At 33.6% G+C, this 26366-nt stretch overlaps 4 protein-coding genes across 4 annotated transcripts; 3 read left to right on the forward strand and 1 right to left on the reverse strand.

The window, feature by feature from the left end:
• Positions 1-83: 83 nt before the first annotated feature.
• On the forward strand, positions 84-965 carry LOC112100015 (glycine-rich cell wall structural protein 1-like). The gene has a single exon (XM_024187582.1). The coding sequence runs from the start codon at positions 84-86 to the stop codon at positions 963-965; it is 882 nt and encodes a 293-aa protein (XP_024043350.1).
• Positions 966-9066: 8101 nt separating this feature from the next.
• LOC112100016 (glycine-rich cell wall structural protein-like) lies at positions 9067-9795 on the forward strand. The gene has a single exon (XM_024187583.1). The coding sequence runs from the start codon at positions 9067-9069 to the stop codon at positions 9793-9795; it is 729 nt and encodes a 242-aa protein (XP_024043351.1).
• A 452-nt stretch (positions 9796-10247) lies between these two features.
• Positions 10248-11166, reverse strand: LOC18046625 (putative pectinesterase 52). Its single transcript, XM_024187584.1, has 3 exons — positions 10936-11166; positions 10527-10801; positions 10248-10413 (listed from the first exon to the last, which is right to left on the reverse strand). The coding sequence occupies exons 1-3, from the start codon at positions 11164-11166 to the stop codon at positions 10248-10250; spliced, it is 672 nt and encodes a 223-aa protein (XP_024043352.1).
• A 5860-nt stretch (positions 11167-17026) lies between these two features.
• Positions 17027-20297, forward strand: LOC18050124 (stachyose synthase). Its single transcript, XM_006444472.2, has 4 exons — positions 17027-18841; positions 18936-19113; positions 19196-19563; positions 19652-20297. The coding sequence occupies exons 1-4, from the start codon at positions 17366-17368 to the stop codon at positions 20225-20227; spliced, it is 2598 nt and encodes an 865-aa protein (XP_006444535.1). The 5' UTR covers positions 17027-17365; the 3' UTR covers positions 20228-20297.
• Positions 20298-26366: the final 6069 nt, after the last annotated feature.

Consider the following 26366-nt stretch of genomic DNA (forward strand, 5'->3'; position numbering starts at 1 on the left):
AGCATTGCAACTCTTGATTCTCTTTATTTGTTTTCTTTGATCATTGTTTTGCCTACTCTTCAATAAGTCCTTTTTAGAGAAACATGGCGACGTTCTTAAGAAATGTTGGGATGTATGCCATCACATTATTCATGCTGATAGCTGTAGTAGGAATAACTGAAGGGCGGCGAATTGAGAAAGAAAGTATGACTATGCACAAGGACCATGGTGGTGCTATTGCACCGTGCACAACTGATGGTGCTGGAGTTGGTGTTGCTGCAAGTGCCATTGGAGATAGCAAATGTGGCAGACGTGGTGGTGTAGGGGCAGGTAGGGGACGTGGTGGTCGCGGTGGCCGTGTTGGAGGTGGTGGTGGAGGTGGAGTCGGGGCAGGTGGGGGAGCTGGAGGTGGAGTGGGAGGAGGAATAGGAGCAGGTGGTGGAGTTGGAGGAGGTGTAGGTGGAGGTGGCGGCGTTGGAGGAGGTGGAGTGGGAGGAGGCATAGGAGCAGGTGGTGGAGTTGGAGGAGGAATAGGAGCAGGTGGCGGAGTTGGAGGAGCTGTAGGTGCAGGTGGCGGCGTTGGAGGAGGTGTTGGTGTAGGAGGCGGAAGAGGAGTGGGAGGAGGTATAGGAGCAGGTGGTGGAGTTGGAGGAGGTGCAGGTGGTGGGGGTGGCATTGGAGGTGGAGGAGTTGGCGGAGGTGTAGGTGGAGGTGGTGGCGCTAGTGCTGGAGCAGGTGGTGGTATTGGAGGTGGCGCTGGAGCAGGTGGTGGTGTTGGAGGAGGTGCTGCTGGTGGTGTAGGTGCGGGAGGTGGTGGAGTTGGAGGTGGTGTTGGCGTAGGTGGTGGAGTTGGTGTTGGTGCTGTTGCAGGTGTAGGTGCCGGTGCCGGTTCCGGTTCGAAAAGAGTGGAAGGCATTGGAAATGTGCATGGACATGGTGATGACAAAGATGCTGCAGGTGTGCATGGTCATGGCGATGGATTTTAAATGATTTTGTTGCAATATCATTACAAGGTCATAATGTAAGCTCTGTATACATGCAACGCCTGCATGGGATGGCGTAGCTATTACAAATTTTGGGACTTGAAAGCATATCATCGTTATGTAATGAATCGAAAAATAATGAATAATGTAGAATAAAGAGATATGTTTCTTTAATTTGGTGAATTTGGATTACTTTTTATTCCAACCAATTAAGTTCTCGTCTCTTTCTTCAGTCTGTTTATTTTGATGAATTAATGATGATCATGTTATGCATAGTTGTTATTTTTAACATTAATTTTCTTATAATAAAACCGAAATAGTTTATTATTTTACAAGAGAACTCATATTCGGAACTGACAAGGATGAATCTTAATTAAAGACTAAGAGGAGAAGTGAATTAATAAGAATTTTTCTTTGTTAGTTTAAAATAAAATTGATAAATGAACAGCAACACAAAGGTACTGCAGTTAACATATATTGAGTATGAGCAATAACAAATTAACAGCAATGGATGCAGTTAATATAATTAAATAAATATTTTTTTTAATATTTATTTTTTTAAAACATCCAAACAAGTCTATTCATTAATTCCCACTTTCTCCCTCTTGATAAACCTTTTAACAAAATACTTATTATATTTTCACTTTTATTTCTTCTATTTTTTTATAATTGAAACTCATCAACTCTCTAAATAAATTGAGATACTTCAATTGAGATAGTTGTATTAAGTGCAAAGGGAGACAGGGAAGAGAATGAGTAAAATATCACTAATTCTGTACATATATAGATTTTTTTTTCTTTTTTCGGGAAGATGATTGATCCGTGTGGCTGAATTACAAGTAGAAGATTCTATATTTATAAATAAATCAGAAAATTAAAAAAGGGGCAGTAGCAAAAAATGGGTTAAGTTAATCAATGAATCAGTAATCACAACCTGATTGTTCATAAATTGATTCACTCGCACCGAGTTTCTTCTCCCACGGCACCGGGTCCGGTACATTTTGCCTTCGGGCACGTACCGCGATTAATTGCAATTTCACCATTAATGTTTTAATACATTTTATATTGCAAATTAATTAAAATCTAGTAGTATCTAGTCTGCGATTAATTTGAGACATGCACACGTCTGCACGGAAGAAAAATTAATTAATTAAAACTGTTTGGGGAATGAAAAAGGAGACTAATTAATCAAGAAAATGACATGGTTGAGGGGTTTGCTGAAGAGTTGCGTGCACTCCATATTTTTCTCCATCACTTATCTTAACCGTTGGAGGGTTCACACCGGAAAAACTTCCGGCGCCTTTGACTGTCTTCTGTGATTTCAGGTATTTGCAGGATAATTGCTAGTGGTGGTAGGACATCTTGATGATTGGCCAACCGATTCTCTACCAAATAAATTTAATACTAGTGCAGAAGTCTGATATTAAGTCGCTAATCGACCAAATCAGATTTGAGCATCAATATTTGGCGCCGTCTACGGGGATTGAGAAGCCAATTTTTTATCTCTACCAATTTGGATATGGCTGAAGTAGAAGTGATTAGCAAATTAAATTGATGGGAAAATTGACGGGAGTGAAGCTCGGTTAAATACTGTCCAAAGGCCAATGATTAGATTCAGGTATTGAAGAAATTTGCTTACTCAATCGGTAAGTCATCGAAACGGCTTTTCACTTTAATTCATATACTAGCTTGATGCGAACTTGATTCTCGACTTCATCCAAAAACTTTTCACGGCTTAAAATATGAAAATCAATTTATTTGATCGCACAATTTTGGTAATTGTGTGCATAAATTCAATTTGAATATAGGAAATTTTCTTTTATGTCCTTGCATGATTAGATCACAAAGACCAACTAGTTGAAATTGCCATTCACGTGCATTAAGATTTGGAATCAAATATTCATTCACTGCATGCCTCGTTTATTGTTGAATAAGTTCTAAATTCTTAAAACGGAATAAATAATAAGCTTCATCAATTGTAACTGAAGTGAATTTAAACATAGTTACGATTCGAAGTACAATGCATGTTATTACTGTTGTGCACGGAATGCGGAATCAAACACACTAAATAATTGTCGAAAAATAAAGGACACAAAATTTAACATGGTTCGGCAGTATGCCTACGTTTACAGGAGCAAGAGAAAAATAATGGTATTATTAACAATTATTTAAGTATAAATTTGAGTAAAGAAATCTCACTTTCCCAGAACCCAAATACACTCAGTACTCTTACACACACTCTCCAATTGCTCACACTCTCAGAACTCTAAAAAACTTAAAAACTTATAAGCTTAACAAATTTTTGGGATGCTACAGAAATGAAGAATGCATCTCTATTTATAACAAAAAAAATGTTGCACTATTGCACCATCCGCTTTGCAATTTGTCAATTCTCCTATCTGTTAATTTGACAAATTTTGCTAACATTTTTCTTTTTTCTTCATTTGGTGCAGGATTGTCAAAAGTCATATATTCTACGGCTTACAATTTGGTGCCGACTTTGAAAAACAAAAGCAATGCATGTGGCTCACTTTTCTTTTTCAATCAATTTAAAAAAACTCACCAAAAATCTTTGACTTTTCAACAATTAGAGCTTGCAGGATCATATGTTTGTCATTTGTATTTAATTAATCATGTGCTTGCCATCCAATTGTCCAAATAACATGCTTACTTTCATTGCTTGAAAGCATGTGCTGCACACTTACAATTTTCAGAGTTAATTGTTTGGCTTTTATGTTTGAGAACATATTCGTGCCTTTGTCGCTTAAGCTACCTTAGATTAGCTTTCTTTTATTGTGAAATTTTTGTGCAAAATCATAAGAAAGATAATTACATAATCAAGAGATTAATGTTACATCTAGTAAGTATATGATAAAATGTCTAAATGAGTTATGTTATTTCTCTACTCATAATTTTCATGAGTTATAAAAAATCTAAATGTCTTGTTAAGCTTATGAAATGATACGCTGAGTAAGCTAGATCAAAAGCAAGAAAGGCAAATAAAAGGTAAAGCAATAATTAATAAAAAAATCCATTCATTCTTTTTCTTTTCTTTTTTAAAATTGCTTAAGTTGGCAAAAAAAAAAATTAAAAGCCTTTAAACCTGCTCTAGATAAGGCATAAAACTTTAATTTGACAAGAGTTGTTCAAAGTTGCTTAGGTCAGTACAATGTTAAAAGCCTTAAACCTATTTCAGGTAAGGCATAAGACCTTAAACTAATAAGAGTAACTTAAAATTTCTTAAATCAGTTAAAGGTTAAAAGTCTTGAAACTTGCGCTAGATAATGCATAAAATTTTAAATTGACGATACATACTCACCCATGGTATGGTCAGCAGAGAAAGCAAAATAAGTTGTTTATTGTTTAACTTTGTAAAAATTATAAACTTTAGAATTTCCAGTCTCGATTCGTTTTACTCTCAACACTAAAAACTGGGAGACTAGTGTTTGGGGAATAAAATAGGATGATCAGGATCTTCTCAAAGTAATGAGTGAGCGAATGGTTGATAGGCTACCAAGAGAAAATTATAGTGCCTTGAGCAGATCACCTCGACTAGGTGGTAATCTTGACGATCATGAGCAGAACACCTCGACCAGGAAGTAATCCTTGAGGCTATGAGTAGACACCTCGGCCAGAATACCATGAGCAGACCTGACCAGGTCGATTGTTCCAAAAACCTTAACCAACCACAAACTATCAAGCTCCTCCCATAAATTCAGCCATAATGTCTACGCACACCCAGATGCTATAATTGCAGCTCAATAACTATTCTGTAATGGGCGCATTAACTTATAATTAAAGCGACGCATTAAACCCAGCAACGCCAACGTATTGAAAATGGTATGATAATCAGGGATGTTTATCAAAGTACTGAAAAGTTCAGAGAAGGGGGAGAACTCTCCTTTTCAATTTTGACTCTTTTATTACATTTACTTAAGATTATTTATTCATAAAAACTAGAAATGACATATTTGGTTTTTCTTGTAAACCCAATAATTGACTTGAGCGTTATGTTTCCGGCGCCTTCAACCATTCCCTATAATTTCAAGTACTTGTTGATCACAAGCTTGAAAGTTATCTGCTCATGAATATTCTACTCGTAGTCGGAGGATCTTTTTGGAGATCAACCAACAGCTTCCCACCAAATAAATTAAATACTAATGCGGGGATCTAAGATCTAATCACTAACCAACTCATCCAAATTTTGGCATTAATAAAAATGATAATCTTTCTTACTCGTGGCCGACGAGGTCCCTAACCTTTTGGTGCTACTAAGTACATATGAATCTGATAGCTCTAAATTATAAAAAAAAAAAAATCTTTGAAATAGGCTCTATAAGCTATTCCACTGTAAACTTTGCCAGTTCCATATCCCATGGGTTCGTGTGAAGCACTCCTGCTTTGCCCTGTTACGTAGTCGTGACTTTGCTCTGGAGCATTTATTCCCACTGTAACATTTATTGTACAACCCAGCATGCACATGCGAAAACAAAAAGTTTAATGTATGTATGTATGTATGTATGTATGTACAACTACAAAATTAAAAAAAAAGACAGATTTTTATGTAATGTACTTTGTCTTATAGTATATTAAAGTATTGCGTTTTTTATTTTTTAATGTTTAAATTTTAACTTGTCATTAACTTTAATATGATCATAAATTCTTGATTGGAAACTCATCTATATATTGTATGTTTATAATGTACATTGAACGTAATGCCTATAGCAACAACATTGTGAGGAATGGAGTGTTGTATTAATTTCTCACATGTTGTGGACGAGTATAAATCATTATAATTGTCTTATATTTTATCATATTAATATGTGATTAATAGGGATTGTAGAAATCTCCATGAGTTTGGAGCCTTATGGAGCCCCACCCCAAATGAGGTGAATTTTGAATATTTTTTAGAGAATGTGAAAAAATAAATTTCAAATTCTTAATGAGAGGGGGTTTGATTTTTTACTCCCCGCCACACCCCCACCCCAATCCCCATTATATATGAATATTTTATCATTTTTGTTCACTAATTTTTGTTTTATCAATTATAATATTGGTTAATAAATTTCTTTTATATTTTTACCTAATATAAACAATTTATAACTGAAATATTATAATTCTTATTTAACCCTAAACATTGTTATATCTTATTTTCTCCCTCGAGAAACTGCTCTATTAAAATATTTTTAAGTTTTGATATTATTTCAAGATATTATTTCAATACTTTGGAGATCTTTTTAAGATGGGGATGAGAAAATCATTCCTCACATGTGAATTCCCCATTCTCACCCCACTAATTTTTTTTTAGAAAAAAAATGATGTTTTTAATGTGACATTTTTTAAATTAAAAACGTGTTTGGCAACTTATTTTCAAATAGTACATGAAAATGAAAAATAATAAAAACGTGTTTGGTTGTTTGTCTGAAAATATGAAAAGTAATGAAAATCTATTTAGCATAATATTTTATAAAACACATTTTTGGACTTTTTATTATTCACTAAAATAGTATTTTTATTGGTTATTATTATTTTTTATTAATTTAAATAAAATACAATGCAAATGAACTCGACCACAACCTTTTTTTTTTTTTTCTTTCTGGAGTAGTTTATTTGTGAACAATTCGAATTTACATTCCAAAAAATATTATAAAGATGCAAAGTACAGATTATTTTTTCACTCACTTATGTCTAATTATTTATATGTTTATAGCAATGGTCATTAGTTAAAACATTGAAAAGAGAGAAAAAAAAATCATCGTATTTGGCACAAGTAAATCACGCCACACTACTTCCAAATTAATTTTTAATTACATTAATTTAATTTTTAATTTCAATTAAATAAAATAAATTTAGGATTGTCACTACATATTATTTTCATAATTTAATAATAAGTCTGGCACATATTGTACGAATTATTTTTATGTATGGAAATATTTTATTAGGGAGCTTGCAAGGAGAGGGATGAGATTTTTGTAAAGAAAGAAAGAAAAATAAATGAGATGTATACGGGTCTCGGGAAGACAAATCACTGACACACTTTTTTTTTTTTTTGTTAACTTTTTTCCATTGTTCTCTTAGAGTTCTCCTACTTCTCTTCAAAAATGATAGAGAACGGGAACTTTTTATTTTTAATTTTTTTTCAATTTACTGTTATAAAACTGTTTACCGAACATATTTTCTTAATTTATATCGAGTGAAAAAGGCTACTAAATACACCCCAAGTAACTCCGACCCATTGAGAGTTACTATACAGCTATTTGGCAAGAGTTTAGTCACTCTCATATTTCTCTCTCTCGTTCATGCTTTGCTGCTCTTGCATGCGCGCGTGCGTGCAGATGGAGGTGTTGAGTTTGGTTTTGCAGCAAGTAGTAGTTGAATTGAAGAAGTCAAAATCTGTAACAGGAGCTGAGCAGCATTAATCATGGTTGGTTAACCGATGTGAGGACTTGAATTTCTTTCGCAAGCATGTATATGTTTGGAAATGCAAGATCACGGGCTTAGAGGTTAATTAAGATTTTTTTGTTCACATAATGTTAATATGTTTCTCAGCAAGGCATAATAATGTATTTCTGTCGTCTCTGAGACTCTGCCTTAGCCCTGCTGCCAGTGGTGTGAAAAAATTACTGGGTAAATATTAATATATTGTCGGCTAAACAAACAGCTGAAAACATTAGGTCACACTGAGAAACAGGCAGGAAGACATTTATTCACTTATTTCATCGAAATTACGCCCCAAATGATCCGATACTTTGTTGCATCAACGGCGCTCAAAAAAAAAAAAGAAAAAAAAGAAAGAGAAACTAAGTTTCTAAAAGCATACCGTATGCAATTTCTGTCTTCCACTCCACGAAAACAAAACTTTGTGGTGCTCGTTTCCAAATGCTATAGAATTGTGAAAACAATCGTGCGATTGGATCAGGAGGAATGCATAATACATACTGAATGAACCTTTTACTGCCTGCGTACGCCCTTGTTTCGACGACGGGCGGTATGCTTATTGATTAAAATTTATCCCATCCTATTGCTATAATCTTCCTTAATTTAGACTTTATTTGTTTCGTTGTTTGTTCCCTTCTGCCGTGAGTCGTCATCCATATTGCACGTGACAATCAGAATAAAAAGATATCTTCGCATGTGTAGTTTTTGGGCCTTGACTGAAAGTATGATTCGCGTAGCGATGGCCCATCCCTCTTCAAATTTGATTTCCTTATCTTTGGGGCTTAAGCCCATCCAAATCCAAACTAATAAGGCCCAAATCTTCAAAGTCAGAGCTCCCCGCAGCTGGTAAGATAAATTGGGTGTATGCATACATTGACCGCACACGTACCCAACTCAATTGTCAAACAATGTGGCCCACGCAACAAATTCCTCCTCCCTGGTGCTTCTTCATTCTGTGCTGTGCCAGTGAATACCAACCAAAGAAGAAGGTGAGTTTTAGCAAGATACGTAACGTACTTATCTCCTGATTTCTAACCAACTGCACTAATGGTTAGTGGAGTAGCTTTTACGGACTCGGGAAATCCGTAACGGAGGCACGTATAATCCACTGACTCATTACACCGTGTTGGAATGATAACATAATCGTGGTGAGTTCTACGTACCCATCTAGGTGCTTCGATAATGGCCTTCACATTCAATTGCTATTTGGATTTTCCTTCTAATGTCTTTAGTACAGAGCTCATATTGCACTTGCACGTTCTCTATTGGCAAGAGAAAGGGCCAGCGAAAGGTTGGTATTACGTTGTTGAGGGTTGCTGTTTGATTATAAGTGGCACCGGCCACAAGTTTCCTGTTGACGATTCATCACAATAAGCACTCCGGGTGACGATTCATCACAATGAGCACTCCGGGTGACGATTCATCACAATAAGCACTCGGGGGAATCAGGAGTGGTGCAATGTGCTTTCATCAATATCAAAATTATGACTCGTATCCGCCACTTCCTTTCATACAGTGTAGTAATCCTCCCTTATAAATAGGCGTCTTGATGCAAAATATACGGCATCAGATTCAGACGAGCTAACATTGCAACTCTTGATTCTCTTTACTTGTTTTCTTTGATCATTGTCTTGCCTACTCTTCAATAAGTTCTATTTAGAGAAACATGGCTGCGTTCTTAAGAAATGTTGGGATGTATGCTATCACATTATTCATGCTGATAGCTGTAGTAGGGATAACTGAAGGGCGGCAAATTGAGAAAGAAAGTATGACTATGCACAAGGACAATGGTGATGCTATTGCACGGTGCATAAATAATGGTGCTGAAGTTGGAGATAGCAAATTGGGTTGTGGCAGAGGTAGTGGTGGACTAGGTGTTGGTGGTGGTGGAGTTGCTGTTGGAAGTGGAGTCGGGGCAGTTGGAGTGGGAGGAGGTGTAGGAGCCGGTGGCGGATTTGGAGGAGCTGGAGGTGGAAGAGGTGGGGCAGTTGGTGGAGTTGGAGGAGGTGTAGGTGCAGGTGGCGGGGGAGGCATCGGAGGTGGAAGAGGTGGTAGAGGTGGAAGGGGAGGTGGTGGTCGATGTAGAGGTGGAAGAGGAGGCGGTGGTGTAGGGGGAGGTGGAGGAGTTGGTGGAGGTGTAGGTGGCGGTGCTGGAGGTGGTGTAGGAGCTGGCGGCGGAGTTGGTGGAGGAGTAGGTGGTGGTGTTGGAGGTGGCGTCGGAGCAGGTGGTGGTATTGGAGGAGGCGTTGGAGCAGGTGGTGGAGTTGGAGGTGGTGCCGGTGACGGTGGCGGTGACGGTTCCGGCGCTAGAAGAGTGGAAGGCATTGGAAATGTGCATGGACATGGTGATGACAAAGGTGCTGCAAGTGTGCATGGTCATGGCGATGGATTTTAAATGATTTTGGTTCAATATCATTAGAAAGTCATAATGTAAGCTCTATACACATACAACGCTTGCATGAGATGGCATAGCTAAGATGAATCGAAAAATAATAAATAATGGAGAATAAAGAGATGTTTCTATAATTTTATGAATTCGGATTACCTTTTATTCCAACCAATTAATTAAGTTTCGTTTCTTTATTCAGTCTGTTTGTTAATTTTTAAGATTAATATTCTCATAATAAAATCAAATTTTACAAGAGAAACTCATATTCGGAACTGATCAGGATGAATATTAATTAAAGACTAAGAGGAGAAGTGAATTAATATGAATTTTTCTTTATTAGCTTAAAATAAAATTGATAAATGAGCGGCAACACAAAGGTACTGCAGTTAACATGCATTGATTATGAGCAATAACACATTAACGGCAACGGCTGCAGTCAATATAATTAAATAAGTACACTACAAGACGGAAGGTAGTTTGGCAATCCATCCGTCGTGGTCTATGAATGAACTATCCGTAAATTTTTTCACTTCATCAACGCTGAGATGCTTCTCCCAACTCACACGCTTGGATGTGTCTGCTCCAGCTCCTCTGCAACGTGCCTCCGCATATTCAATATTTTCTCTACAGCACCAAATTACAGAAAGTGTCCGTACAATTAATATTTTCTCTGCGATCGAGCATATTCAATATCTAGAGTATATGAATTAAAATTAATTTAATTTAAAAAGTCTTACTCATGCTCAACGTGGTTCCATGCATTCCAACCTTGAGGTTCTACCATATCTGTTAGCACTGAATTAACGATAATAACTCTTGAAAAGGCTCCATATGCTCGTCCGAGATAAGCTTTACCACTCCCAAGAAACTGACAGCTTGTGAATACAAAACCACTGGGATCATCTGTAGAATTTCTCCCCTGAGCTGTTATATAGCCATAATCTTTTTCTGGAAGGTACTCTTTTAATGTAACATTTACTGCACAATTCTGCGAATCACAGTACGTAGGCGCCTAAGATTTTTACCATTCATTAACAAATTCATTTAAGTTAATCATATATATAAATATATATATAATGACAGCCGGTACTGTACGTCAACCAAAAATTTTTTGTTTTATTATTATTATTATTATTATATACTTACGTGATAGATAGACTGGCCATTGCCAAAAATGAAATCAATTGCACCTTCTATGTAACATTGATGGAAGTAATGGCGCCCGTGGTCGTCAAACAAGGTATCTTGCAGGCCTGCAAAACCACAGTTATAGAAAGCCGATTTATCCCCTGATATTCTTGCAGCCAAAGCTTGTTTTACTTCCATTCTCTCTTGGTTCTGGCGGTAGCTAGGCGGCACGTTATACGTATTCTGCATGTTAATATTGTTCAAAACGCACATACACAGACATGATTAAAACATATATACATAAGCTACCTGCTAGCCAATTATATTTATCTATCTAGCTACCTGAAACAAAATGCCCTTAGCAACTACATTTTCGGAAAGGGAAGTGAAAGTAGGGCTACTGATGGTCGTGTCATGGTCGCCCCATTGGATTTTTGTGGTTCTACTGCTTGCTCCTTCAAGAAAAATGCATGGTTTGTTCTGTGGAATTGTAACTTTTTCCCTGTATATACGTATAACAAACAACACACACCTCTCGAAATAAATAAATTAACGAATTGACATGATGAAGCTCGTACAAATGTACTCGTGTATATATGAATGTGTGTGATTATATATATAAATAGGTTTTTACTGATATATTTCAGGAGAAATTTGAATGCGTATCCACTGATCGTTGTTGACAGGAATGAAGTTGATGGCATCTTGAATCTTTGTGAAGTTTCCCCCACCAGAACGAGATACACTAATGGTATACGCCACTTTAAGTGGATTGGCATTATTCAATTTACAATCCAAAGCTGTGGAGACATTGGAAGAAAGCAATAACAATGTTACAGCAAACAAAAATGAATTTAAATAGTACATTTTATGTTAACAAATTAAGAATACTTTTTTTTCCTGAAAAAGATAATAAATTAAGAAGCTTTTGAAAGAACAGTTTGATAGAGAATAATTCTACAGGACATGACTATGTTATGTTATGTAAAGAGACCAAATGGACATGTTATATAGCCATGTAAACAACTCCATTAGTGCTAGTTTTGCCGATTAAAAAAGTTGGGGGAAAAAAACAACAAGGTAACCTAATCTGTCCTATTGCCAGGAAAAGAAATAAAATCTCAATCCTTACCAACTAGATCTGGATTTCTTTCCTGCTCAGTTGAATCCAGGGCAGAGATTTTGTGGGTTACGTTGGGCGGTAGTCTTTGAACACATTTTTATCAAGTAATTGTAGGTTAAGCCAAAGCCAAAGCTTTTGTGAAATAGATGTAACCATAATAAATAATTAATAAAAATGGAGATATTTCAACTTAAATTTTAAAATATCCCCATATAAAATTTATTCTCATTTTTATTTTTTTAATTCTTAAAAATAATTTACTTTTTAAAATATCCAAACAAGTCTATTCACTAATCCCCATTTTCTCCCTATCGAGAAATCTTTTAACAGAATACTTATTCTATTTTTCACTTTTATTTGTTCTATTTTTTAATGAAAACTCATCAAATTAAATTTAGTTTACTATTTTTCTAATATATTACACTTTTATTCCTAAATTTCTTCTATTTTTTCTAATTAAAACTCATCCCATTAACATAATTTACTCTCTAAATAAATCGAGATATTTCTATTAAGTCCAAAGGGAGACAGGAAAAAGAGGATGAGTAAAATATCACTAATTTTTTACATGTGTAGATTTTTTTTTCTTTTTTTTTTTCCGAGAGAGGATTGATCCCTGTGGCTGAGTTACAAGTAGAAGATTCTTTATTTATAAATAAATCAGAAAATTAAAGGTTATCGATGAGTCTGTATTCCACAAACTGGTTCACCAATCACCCGCACCGAGTTTCTTCTCCCACGGCGCACGCTTCAAAGCGTCGGCACCGGGTCCACCACATTTTGCCTTCGAGCACGTACGTACTGCGATTAATTAGAATTTCATCATTAATGTTTAATGCATTTTATATTTCAAATTAATTAAAATCTAGTAGTAGCTAGTCTGTGCTTAATTAGAGACATGCATATGTCTGCACGGAAGAATAATTAATTAATTAAAACACTTCTCTTTCTTAATCGTAACATTTATTGTACAACCCAGCACGCACACGTGGAAAACAAAAGTTTCATACACGTACTTTTGTTACACACGCACACATATATCTGTGTGTGTACATACATGATATGTATACATACTTTTTGTTAAATATTCTTTTTTCAGTTACGAGTTTTTGATTATATTAAAATCAGGAATGAATTACAAAATAAAAAAAATATAAGCTTCAATGTAATGCATTTAGTCTTATAGTATATTAATATATATGTTTTTTTATCTTTTAAATTTTAACTTATCCTTAATTTTAATATGGTCAGAGATTCTTGATTAGAAGCTTATATATGTATATATATATATATATATATATATTGTACATTGAACGTAATGCCTATAGCAACAACATTGTCTGGAATAAAATGTTGTATTAATTTCTTAAATGTTGTGGACTAACATAAATTATTCTAATTATCTTATATTAATACGTGGTTAATGTCAAATATTAGAGAGTAATTTTGATAAGCTCATTTAGTAAGTGATAAAAAATATTATGTTAATTGAGTCTAATTTTATCACATCACATATAATAACATATTATGGAAAACCATAACCTTTAATCCGTTATTTTAGTTCTGTGACGGGGGAAAACTTTATAACTCAAACTTAAGTATCCGTACACTCAGCCATGTAAGTAACTCTGACCCATTGAGAGGTAGGCAGTATGCAGCCATTTGGAAAGAGTGCAGTCACTCTCATACTTCTCTCTCTCGTTTTCACATTTCTCCCATGTGCGTGCAGATGGGGGGTGTTGGATTTGGTTTTGCAGCAAGTGGTAGTTGAATTGAAGAAGTCAAAAACTGTAACAGGTGCTAAGCAGTATTAATCATGGCTAACGAAGGTGAGAACTTGAGTTTCTCTCGCAAGCATGCGTACGTTTGGAAATGCAAGACAACGGGCTTAAAGCTTAAGATTTATTCAGCATGGGAGTGAAACTAGCGCTAATAGATGCGCTTTGATGCTCGCTGACTTCGATAACGCATGGTTTGTTCTTTGGAATTGTAATTTTCTCCCTGCATGCATGTACACATGTATGAATGTATACATATCGTTTTAATTTAAGATAGTATAAGTAGAAATTAATCAATGTTGCATTTCCAGGTTTATTAATTACTTGCTGATATTTTCCAAGAGAAATATGGATGCGTATCCACTGATTGTCATTAGCTGAAGCAGTTTGAACATTTGTGGAAGTTTCCGTGGCAGGAATGATCTACATTTATGGTAAATACGACACTGATAGAAAGATATAATATCAAAAACAGAAATTAAGAAGAATGAGAATGGTTGGTTTATTTGGTGCATTTTATGTTAATTAGTTTCTGAAGGTTTAATTTTCAAGAATATTTTGTTATAAGATACTATAATTAATCTAATTGTAAAGGGACCAGGGTGAGCATATATAACTATGTAAAACAGTGGCAGGCATACAGCCACCAGATCTTTTTGCAATGGAAACAAAATCAACCAATATATACAGTTTCTTGATTAAGTATATATTTACTCATTTATCCGTATATGATCATATAGATTCTTTGGCCATTAGTACTGTAACGAGTTTTTGGGTATAACAGAATAAAATCTTATTTTTCTTATATGATTCATTTTCCCCAAATGCACATATAAGGATGTATAATCCATTAATCAAACTTTCTATACTTCTGTAAATTATATATTATGATTAATTTTCTTTCCTCTCTAACTTAATTCACTTTCTAAAAAAGTTCAAACAAATGTAGATTATTCTTTATTGGCGAAAACAAAATTATAGAAATTATATTCATAATTAGGTCTAACTAGGTAGGTTTACAAAAAAATAATAAAATGCTATTAACTTTTTAAGAATTTTTTTTTAACATCGAGAAGATTTGCTCTTAAATCTTAAGAATAAACTCCAAACTTCTCATAGCATCCATCATAAGAGAGTTTGTCATGGCTCATCCACTAAGCAGTCGCAATTCATATTATATATACCAAGACAAGAAAAATATGAAGAAATAGGCTGGTAGAATGCATATCCTCTGCTTTTTGCTCTTTAAATGGATAAATCCCTTTGTTACTTTAATTACAAAGGGCGTGTATCAAAAGAAATAGGCTGGTAGAATCTTATCGACCAATAAGAAATGTACAAGTTTTCTTCATTTCGTCCAAAATTCATAAAAATTAGAAAAAAATATACTTACACCTAAGTTTGAAATTTTTTTAAATTTTAAAAAAAGATACATCAAGACTTCTTTTTTACCGTCATACCTTTTGAATATTGTAATTAAAAAATTAATTTAAAATTTTTTTAATTAATACAAATTTAATATAAATAATATAATGTAATATACATAATAGACTAATAATATTAATTTATTTTTAACATTTAAAATAATATTAAAATTTTAAATGGTTATAGTAATTTTAATAATATATTCATATATATTATAAAGATTTTAAATAAATCTTTGGGTTAAGTAGATTTTACAATTAACATAATATCTTCCTATTAATAAGATTAAAATTATTTCTTACATAATATTCAAAATAATTTTAATTTTAATTTTTTATTTAATTTAATATTATGTTTCTATTTACTATTAATATAATAAAATAGATCTAATATATTGTAAAATATAAAAATATTAAATATTAAAATTATTTTAAAAATTATATATTATTATATTTATTTGAATGCCATATTTTTACTTATTATAAAATTTTGAGGTCAATTTTTTAAAGTAAAAAAATATTATGGTCAAATAGAAGTTTTGTGTCCCTTATGAAAAACTTAAGGAGTTTTCGTAACTTTTTTTTCTAAATCTTGGAGGTTAGATTTCTTTTTTTTTTCTCTCTAAATTATCATTATCCGTGGTCCAACAGTTAGGCCTAAGAAAAAGACCCCACGTTGAGATTATGTTCCAAAATGGGGGGCTTAATAACGTTGATCTAATATTAAAGAAAACCAATTGTTTATTGATTGTAAATTTGCAATACTTTATGTCTGGTCAAGGATGAAGAAGAAGAAAATTATAATAACCAGAAATCTAATTTAATAATGAGTGAAAATTAAGAACTTGCAAGTTGCTATTTCCAGATTTATCACATCTGTCCTTGGCAATCTTCCAGAGAGACCCACGCATCCATGACCTTCATCATCCAATAATATAGTATGTTTTATTTTTATAATTATTTAATCAAGCGTATCTCCTAACCTTCGTCTTTTAAAATGTTATTTTAATCATGATACAGAAGGAAAAAAATAAAAATAAAAATCATGTAACCTGCACTCTCACTAGGAACTTTCCAGCGTTCCATTACCTTCATTTTTCAGCAACTCAATATGTCCCACGATGTCCCACACAAGCTTGATTCTTGAATTTTAATATTCAAATTCAACCAATCTTAGAACCACACTTCCAATTTCTTAATTTAAATATTAAGCATAATCGCTTCAAAAGTTCGGAATTAATTTCCCACCAAAAAACAAATGAGTATGTGATATGTTGCAAATCAGCATTCTTGCATGTCCCATAAACGATTAGCCAAATGGCATACATGCATGCAAAGGATCATGGATGTTTCTTTCTTTTCAACCCTCTAAATTAATTATTTACTTAAAAAATTTTGGATAAAGTTTCGAACCTTTTAATTTCTATTCTTGCGGTAGTTGTCCAAGGAAACAAAAAAAGTACTCAATTCTTTTTCATATGAAGATTTTTTTTTTGTTTGTTTTTGTTTTCCCTCAAGGCAGTCAAGAGAAGAAGAAACGAGAGGGACAGAGCAGATAAAAATATTAGAGCCTAAAAAGAAAACAGTCGCATCACCAACTGCCGCCCAAGCTTCTTATCTGGATAGGTTACTTAATTCTATTTTCTTATTCCAATTCAAAAGTACCCACTTCAATTTTCTCTATATATACCTGCACGGGCGGCCCGTTTCATCAGCGTAAATTAAACAAACATCTCCGAACGTTCTCTTTGATAGAAATTTTCATCCGCTTTTATTGTTCTTGCCTTTGTTGTAAGCTAATCTTTCAGTGATCTCTCTTTACTGTGTCTATATTTGCTCAGTGTATCAAGAAACCTACATTCCTATATAATTGTATATTCCAGTTATAGCTCAAATAATATAGTACTTAAAATATATTCGTACTTAAATAATTTCCTCTCACTCTGTAGATTTGATAACATATATCAATATTTAAAGATTCAATTTCCGGAATCAGTTTTTTCTAAAAGCCCTTTATAAATCCTCTTCGCTGTTGGGTTTCTCGCATCAAAGTCTTGTTTTCTTGTCATATCTTTAAAAATTTTCTCAGTTGTTGCTCTGTTCTTTCTCTGTTTTCCCCTGTCATGGCTCCCCCAAATGACCCTGCCAACGCACTACTCACCAAACTCGCACCTAATAGACCGGAGAAACACATAGGCTTGTCCAATGGCAAGCTCTGTGTGAAAGGTTTTCCAGTTCTTTCGGATGTTCCAAGCAATGTTTCTTTCACACCATTTTCTATCTCCAAATCATCTGATGCTCCACTTCCCGTGATTCAGGCTGTCCAGGCCAATTCTCACAAGGGCGGTTTCCTCGGCTTCAAAGCACAGGAACCGTCTGATAGGTTGATGAACTCCTTGGGTAGATTTAGCGGAAGGGATTTTGTGAGTATCTTTAGATTCAAAACATGGTGGTCCACTCAATGGGTTGGGAATTCTGGTTCTGATTTGCAAATGGAAACCCAATGGGTTCTCTTAGATGTTCCTGAAACAACCTCTTATGTTATGATCATACCCATTATTGAAAGCAGTTTTAGGTCTGCTCTTCATCCTGGCACTGATGGCCATGTCATGATTTGTGCTGAGAGTGGTTCTACTCGATTGAAAGCATCATCATTTGATGCTATCGCTTATGTTCATGTGTCTGATAATCCTTACAATATCATGAAAGAAGCCTGTAGTGCTCTTAGAGTTCATCTAAATACTTTTAGGCTTTTGGAAGAGAAACAAGTCCCGTCACTTGTTGACAAATTCGGTTGGTGCACTTGGGATGCATTCTACTTAACGGTAGAACCCGCCGGAGTCTGGCAAGGAGTGAAGGATTTTGTTGACGGTGGTATCTCGCCAAGGTTTCTCATCATTGATGATGGTTGGCAAAGCATCAACCGTGATGATGAGAATCCGAATGAGGATTCCAAAAATCTTGTTCTCGGTGGAGAACAAATGACTGCCAGGCTTCACAGGCTTGATGAATCTGAAAAGTTCAGAAAATACAAGGGTGGATCTTTGTTGGCCCCTAATGCTCCTTCATTTGATATTAAGAGGCCCAAGATGTTGATAAATAAGGCGATTGAACTTGAGCATGCTAACAAGGCTCGCGATAAGGCAATCCGATCCGGAGTCACTGATCTGTTTGAGTTTGATTCAAAGATTAACAACTTGAAAAAAGAATTGGAGGAGATGTTTGGTGGGGAGGAGAGTGGTAATAGTGTCAATGAAGGCTGTGGACGCTGTTCATGCAAGGCTGATAATTATGGGATGAAGGCTTTTACAAGAGATTTGAGGACTAGGTTCAAAGGATTGGACGATATTTGGGTGTGGCACGCTCTTTGTGGTGCTTGGGGTGGTGTAAGGCCAGGAACTACTCATCTGAACTCGAAGATCATTCCTTGCAATCTGTCTCCGGGACTTGATGGTACAATGGATGATCTGGCTGTGGTCAAAATCGTTGAAGGTGGAATCGGCCTGGTTCATCCTTCTCAAGCTGATGATTTCTATGACTCCATGTACTCTTACCTTGCCCAGGCTGGCATTACTGGAGTCAAAGTTGATGTCATCCATGTATGTTTTCAAATTTACCAATTTTACACCCTAGTCTACTTTTTTACCCCTCTTGTTTATTAATGTATTTAATTCTTTATGATCATCAATACAGACTCTTGAATATGTTTCGGAAGAATATGGAGGCCGGGTTGAGCTAGGAAAGGCTTATTACAAAGGACTATCTAATTCCCTGAAGAAGAACTTCAAAGGAACTGGACTAATCTCCAGCATGCAACAGTGCAATGACTTTTTCTTCCTTGGAACGCGCCAGATATCTATGGGAAGAGTTGGTAAGGAATTCTGAGCCAAATGCAATTTTAGTGAAGAGTTTCATTTTTCTAATTATATGAGTGGATTTATTGTTTGTTACAGGTGATGATTTCTGGTTCCAGGACCCGAATGGGGATCCAAATGGAGTCTATTGGCTGCAAGGCGTTCATATGATCCACTGTTCCTACAACAGCTTGTGGATGGGCCAGTTCATACAGCCTGATTGGGACATGTTCCAATCTGATCATTGCTGCGCCAAATTTCATGCTGGTTCAAGAGCCATCTGCGGTGGTCCGGTATATGTTAGTGATTCAGTTGGGGGACATGATTTCGATCTCTTGAAGCAACTAGTTTATCCTGACGGTACCATTCCCAGGTGCCAGCACTTTGCTCTTCCAACCAGAGACTGCCTCTTCAGAAATCCTCTATTTGACAAAAAAACCATTCTCAAGATTTGGAACTTCAACAAGGTATCATCATACTTCTTCCATTAATCTATTCTGTCTAAAAGTATTATCAGAAGACGACGGGCACTCATTTTTGACAAAAATTTTACAGTACGGAGGAGTGATTGGAGCTTTCAATTGCCAAGGAAGTGGATGGGACATGAAGGAGCGAAGGATCAAGGGCTACGCAGAATGCTACAAGCCAGTTTCTGGCACTGTTCATGTTACCGATATCGAATGGGACCAAAATGCTGAGGCTGCACATTTGGGTGAAGCAGAAGAGTACATTGTCTATCTCAGCCAGGCCGACAAAATACACTTGGTGACTCCCAAATCCGAGGCAATTAAAATCACTCTCCAACCGTCGTCATTTGAGCTCTTCAACTTTGTGCCGATCAAGAAAGTAGGCCCCGGCATCAAATTTGCTCCTGTTGGGATAGCCGACATGTTCAACAACGGAGGAACAATAAGAGAATGGGCCCACTCCGAGTCCGGACCTGAGATTCGTGTCAAGGTTGAAGTCAAAGGAGGAGGAAATTTCTTGGCCTATTCAAGTGGGTCACCGAAGAAGTGTTACTTGAACGGTGCTGAGGTGGCTTTCGAGTGGATGCCAGATGGCAAACTGATCTTGAATGTTCCTTGGATTGAAGAGGCAGGCGGCATTTCTAATGTTGCTTTTCTCTTTTGAGGTTAAGGACTACTATGTTTGAACTTTAGTCAAGGGCGCCGGGCCGATTTTTAAGTATTTTAAACAAACTTTTTTTCTGGCTACTTGTAAGATTGTTATTGAACTTTGGAATGATGTAATTCATCCCTTAACTAGTTAATTAATAATTTTTCTTCTTTTAAAAAAAAGGTTTTGCATTTTTTACGTAAAGATTGCTTCCTTCCCCGTGGATCATATTAAGTGCAAGTTCCCATATATACTCATTTAATTTGATTCTTGTTTACACTAAAGCAATTTATTATTTGCTCTCTAATTAGCAAATTGTCGCAGTTGAAACTTGAAAGGATCAAGTATCTCAAGTTTTCTGCATTATCACCATCCCTCATGCGAAAATATATTAAATTATATTTTATTTAAAATGTCACAGTCAAATACAAAGCAACTCTTCCCAATAAGTCCGAACATGAGAAACAGGGAGAGATTTGTCAAAGAAAAAGAAACATTTCTTTGGAAGAAAAAGAGAATCGCGTAATGAATTTTGCATCTCACATCATACATTATACAAAAAAAAATTTAGAATAATATCTGTAGAAATTAAGAAATATTATTACTCTATGCTTTTCTTCAAGATTTGGAGCCATTCCTGAAACTACAGGCTAGAACCAAAGTTGGCTTTTATTCTTTACTTTTCATTAATTGTAAAGCCAGTTACAAAAAGATGTAGTCTTAAGGTAAATCTAAACCTAAATCAAGTTGCTGCTTTACAATTAATGAAAAGTAAAGAATAAAAGCCAACTTTGGTTCTAGCTTCTAATGATGATCCATTTGAACTTAATAAAACATTATTAATGCACGAAGTTGGGTCATAGACGACGCTCACGGCACTAACTAGAATCTCAAAACCAGAAGGTTCTGAATTTGAGTCTCTAACTTGTTTCTGTACAAATCCAGTTATTGCTACAACATTCTTTTTCATTGGGACACTACTTATGTGATACATATTCGGTTCATTAATTTGCTTTGTTGCAATATTTATTTATTGGAATTGAACTTCTTAAGAAAAAAAAAACAATAAAGAAAGAAAAATGGCTAGATGGATTTTACACTTTTTTTTTTTGTTGGTCGGTTACAAATGCTTTTGCAATAAACTTTTGACCAACCGCAATCCATCCGAGTTTTTTAGTTAGAAATGCTGGATCTCAAAAGTCCAGTGGCCCTGCTCACAAATAATAACAAATCTTATCACCAGGATATCAGCTGCTGTTGTTTTAGCCCACGGGCTGAGGAGCGAGGACAAGACACGACAGCAGTTTCAAACATTAGAGAAAGTGACGAGTGTCCTGAAAATCAGGCCACAACAATTGCCTTACAAGGGCAGGAAGGATGATGACATGATGTGATTGTGACTTTTGTTCTTTCCTTTTAATTTAATTTCGAAAAAATTCAGATAAGGTCATATTGACACAGATAGTCTGCCGGTGACTGGTGTTTGAAAACATGTACAACATCCACAAAAAGAAAAAAAAAAGGAATTTAAATATGTGCATAAGCCTTACCTATAATTTCTTAAAAGGGAAAGCGTGTGAAGATTATTTTAGTTTGATTTAACTCTTAGTAGATAATTGAAAATGTGTCACCCGCTGGTCTGATACAGACGTCGATGCAAGCTGCTCTCAACCTGTCGTACGCGGAGTTGTCAAAAATAAAACGTTTAACAACAAACAGAATAAACTAGAATTCATTGCCCACGTCGTTTTACGTTCAAAAGAACACGCCGTATGGCTGTGGTAATTTTAATTTAATTTAATTTGCACCGACGAAGATACGAAGTTTCCAGTCGACACAACACCTGTGGAAATTGGATAAACCTTTCAAAAGAAAGAAAAAAATGTCGGCTTGTAGCACTTCAACATCCGGGAGTTTAATCCGTTAAAATGACAAAAAGCAAAAAAGTGATGTTTTAGAGTGACGAGTCTTTTGCTTGTGAAGACGCGTTCAAGCGTTTCAACAGATTTTTTTTCTGTTTTAATAGTTTCTTTTTGGTCGGCCCAATAGTCATAGTTTCAACTTTCAAGTTGCCTCCATTTAAGCTGGCACAGGGGAAGGTTATTTGTGAAAAGAGGCTTAGAAGTTAGACCAGCAACAGCTTCTAACTAACAAGATAACGAACTAACCGTCCTTCAATATTTTGAACAAGATCTTGCTATGACTTTTGACGACTGTACGTATGAGTTGATGTAAGATGATAATATGTTTAACGTATGGATGGCCATGGTGATCTCGTGTTGCTTGATGCATATGGATGGACTGGATAATGATGCAATGTACATTGTCATGATTTTAAAGCGTTTTCCTTGTCAAACATTTTCTTAATCCTGCAATAATTTTTCTTTTTAGGGTTCTTTAACTTCAACTTTTTACTTTAGACCAAGACCTAACTCCACCAGTCAGTTAGCAATCTTACCAAGATTTAGTTTTGAGTTTAAGTATCATGTATTTTGTGTAGGAGTGTTTAATTAATAAATTAAAAAAATCAACTTTTTTTTCTTAAATCATGACTTAAATTTTTATTCTTTCTATACATCCAATTTGATGGTGAAAATTTAAAGTTAAAACAGTAGCATTTAAGTTCTCATTCATTACCATCAGATTGGTGGATCCAACGGACCTAGAGGCTAGAGCTAAAAAGTTACAGTCTCACTAGTTTTTGGTATGCTAGCACGGGCATGCAAATATATAGTTTCAACATACTAATCTTTAATATTTTCAAATCAATATTATTTGTGCTAATTCTACCGGCAAGCAAAATTAGGCGATTGCATAAAGCTCCATTATCTTTTGAAACCCTTATATTTAATAGTAATGTAAAATTCTAAGATTCTTTTAAACTATGGTCGTACATGATAAAAATTTTAAAAAGATCCACCAACCATTAGTTCTACAATACATTCTTTTTAAAACACTTCAGTGGTTTTTATTTTTATTTTTTATTGAAATCTTAATAGATCTAAATTAATTTAAATTTTGAATAGAACTGAATGTTTGAATCTAAATGATATGTTTCTTTTTTTTTGTCTAAATTACTAAAAATAAATATTAAGTTGTGTGTTTTTTAACTTAAAAAACTAATAATCAATTTTTTTTACATTTATACTTACAAATTATAAATGTTAAAAAAATAATAATTATCTCAAAAAATTTAAATGCGACAATATACTATCATAATATAAATTATGCTCAATTGAATAGAACCTTTTACATTCTAAATTAGTATATGTTAATCAATTTTATTATACTTTATAATGTTTTTATATGAAAAATATTCAAAAAAAATTATATAAAAACATGAATATAAATAATGAAAATTTGAAGAAAATTAAAAGATAAAATATTAATAATCTACCACTATATTTATCACAAGTTATACGAATGGGTAATAATACTAATTATTAAATTTTATTTAAGATAGATGAAAATTAATTAATTATATAGAGATATCTTGGAGAATATCTTTTAATGATATCATTTAAACTTTTTTAGATTAAGCAAAAAGTTAAAAAAATTAACTTAATGACTGAAAATTTTCATTAAGTTAAAATAATAAAGAAACTTAATAATTTAATTGATTAAAATTAAATCAATTAAGTTATTAAGTAAAAAAAAAAATCCTCTATTTGATTGTATTACTCTTAATGTTAGCTACCCATGTTAAGTTAGAAAACTTTTAGGAAGGCTCCACAATAACATTAAGGTTAATTGTATTTTACATATATAGCTATTAAGGTTAATTATTAAACAAAAACAATTATATTTATTTAATAACATCAAAATATGAATTCATTAAATTTATTAATTTTTATCACTGAATAATAATTAAAATTACATCAATGCTTAATTTAATGAAATTTTATTTTTAATAACTAATTTAGATAGTTAATTTATGATAAAATATTCACTAATTTATTAATATAAAAAAAATAATTTAAAATTTTTGATAACTGTATATATTAAGTTATTAGTATTTACTTACACGAATAATTAAAACTTAATTAATTTCTTTCAAATAGTACGTTCAGTTAATAATATGACATGTCATCTATGTACATGTCATATATCTTAAGAATTTATGAAAGACATGTCATACAATTTGTTTCTTATGAATTTAAATTAAACGCTAAGTTGACCTATTTATTAACCTTTTTGAAAAATACAATTGATAATTATTAGATAAGAAAAAAATAATTAAATCTTAATCGTATATTACTATACACGTGTAGCATAAGATTATAAGGAGTTGAGTAAAGATCAGCTCAACACTAGATCCAAATATCTAAAAATCATATGTTTTCAATGAATTTGTGCAATGTCATCTATTTGATACATGCTAAAGATTTATAATTATTTTCTCAGTTTTTCTTTTTTTTTAACCCTCGCCAAATTTAAATAACAAACTTTAGGAATGCATATGATTGTGTTGTACACTACTAATGTGCCTACTCATAAATATGATAAATTCTTTTATATTTTTTTTATTGATTATATATCTTTTATGTGATTTTGGTCATTATACAATCATAACAACTGCTACAATACAACTACTAAATAACCAAATAACTTTAGAAATCCCAACATCTATATCCTGACTTGAGTCCCAAAGTTAGGTGCCACCCTTCTATTTTCATAGCTTGTAAAATTATTTCACCACAATCTAAATAAAATAAAATACCACATTAGTTGGAACTCATGTACATTTTTTTTTAATATCTAAAATCTGAATTGTGTATAAATTTTTCTAAAGTCTTAAGTGGATCTAAATATGAATGTTTGAATTATATATTTATTTATTTTTATATCTGAATATAAGTGACATCTTATTTATTTTTTTGAATAAAACACATTTTAAATATAATTATTTGACATTTATGTCTTTGTAAATTAAGATAATAAAAGGAATTAAGAAGACAGTCTTCTCCCTTTTAAAATGTAAGTGGAGTAGACGTTTCTCGAATATTAGAGAGGGGAAAAATTTAAACAGTGCTATATAAGATTAAGATAATAAAAGGAATTAGGTTCTATAGTTTAGGAAATATGTATATTCAATAGAGATATTTTAGAATATAATATTTATTTTTTATTTAGATTTTTTTATTAAGATAAAAAAAATTTACATCTTCTATTCAGATGTAAAATTGTAAATGTTTAAAAATCAGACATAGGTTACAAAAAATAAAAAAAAAATTTTAAAAAATCTAAAATTAATGAAATTTTAAACTTCATAAATTTAACAAACATACCCTCAAATTGTATTTAACAAACAAAGCCTCAAATTGAGAATTAAATATTTAAAATACCTAACGATACTCCAAAATAACTAGCCAACTTTTTTCAACATTCATAAACTACAGAAATCTGAGTCTCAAGCTGGCCTTTATTAATAAATTAACTCATCACTACATTGGTACCCTATAATAATAATAACCATCACCTCACTACAGAAAAGTGTATTAACCTCACGCCATATGAAAATTGTAAAAACATTTCAAGAAAGAAAAGGAAAAAAAAAATGTTGCCACAAATATGATCATGGACTGAGCAATAAAATTCAGACAACAGAAAGTGTACTAACATCCACAAAATCGCAGTGAATTAATGTACTTAATTCAGCATGGCCTGGCACGCATTAGATAAAAGGGTAGCAATGTATTTAATGTATGGCATCCATTAGTTAAAGGATACCAATGTATTTTTATCATGTTGGCGTTCATAATTTTATTGTATGGCATTCAACAAAATCATGGCAATAAAAAAGTGGATTGACATCCAAAAAATCGCAGCGAATTAATTCATTTAATTCAGCATGGCCTGGCATACGTTACAAGCTCAAAATTCATCTACTGTAAAAATCCATTACAAGCCTGCTATTTTTTCCATCAACTCCTTCAAACCTTTCACCAAGTTTTGAACAAATCAAGAAAGTATCCAACAGTATCTTCATCTAGAAATCATGAAGGAACTGAAAGAGATTCAATTAGCCAATTAGCCAGTGTGCTTCTACCAATTTGTTCATCAATGCACCCAAAAAGTATGCTTCCCTGTAGTCTAATATAGCGATAACCATTAGTAAGTTATAAATCAGATTCCATAAGGCTAAAAAGGTACA

This window comes from Citrus clementina, unplaced genomic scaffold, assembly GCF_000493195.1.
Source record: "Citrus clementina cultivar Clemenules unplaced genomic scaffold, Citrus_clementina_v1.0 scaffold_3, whole genome shotgun sequence".
Taxonomy (NCBI): domain Eukaryota; kingdom Viridiplantae; phylum Streptophyta; class Magnoliopsida; order Sapindales; family Rutaceae; genus Citrus; species Citrus x clementina.

Coding starts and splice junctions, on each gene's coding strand:
- LOC112100016 (XM_024187583.1), top strand. CDS start 9,067: ATGGCTGCGTTCTTAAGAAATGTTGGGATGTATGCTATCACATTATTC.
- LOC112100015 (XM_024187582.1), top strand. CDS start 84: ATGGCGACGTTCTTAAGAAATGTTGGGATGTATGCCATCACATTATTC.
- LOC18050124 (XM_006444472.2), top strand. CDS start 17,366: ATGGCTCCCCCAAATGACCCTGCCAACGCACTACTCACCAAACTCGCA. Junction 19,114..19,195: donor GATATCTATGGGAAGAGTTG/GTAAGGAATTCT, acceptor TGTTTGTTACAG/GTGATGATTTCTGGTTCCAG. Junction 19,564..19,651: donor AGATTTGGAACTTCAACAAG/GTATCATCATAC, acceptor AAAATTTTACAG/TACGGAGGAGTGATTGGAGC.
- LOC18046625 (XM_024187584.1), bottom strand. CDS start 11,166: ATGCAGAATACGTATAACGTGCCGCCTAGCTACCGCCAGAACCAAGAG. Junction 10,802..10,935: donor ATGGCCAGTCTATCTATCAC/GTAAGTATATAA, acceptor TAAAAATCTTAG/GCGCCTACGTACTGTGATTC. Junction 10,414..10,526: donor TGGAACCACGTTGAGCATGA/GTAAGACTTTTT, acceptor TTGGTGCTGTAG/AGAAAATATTGAATATGCGG.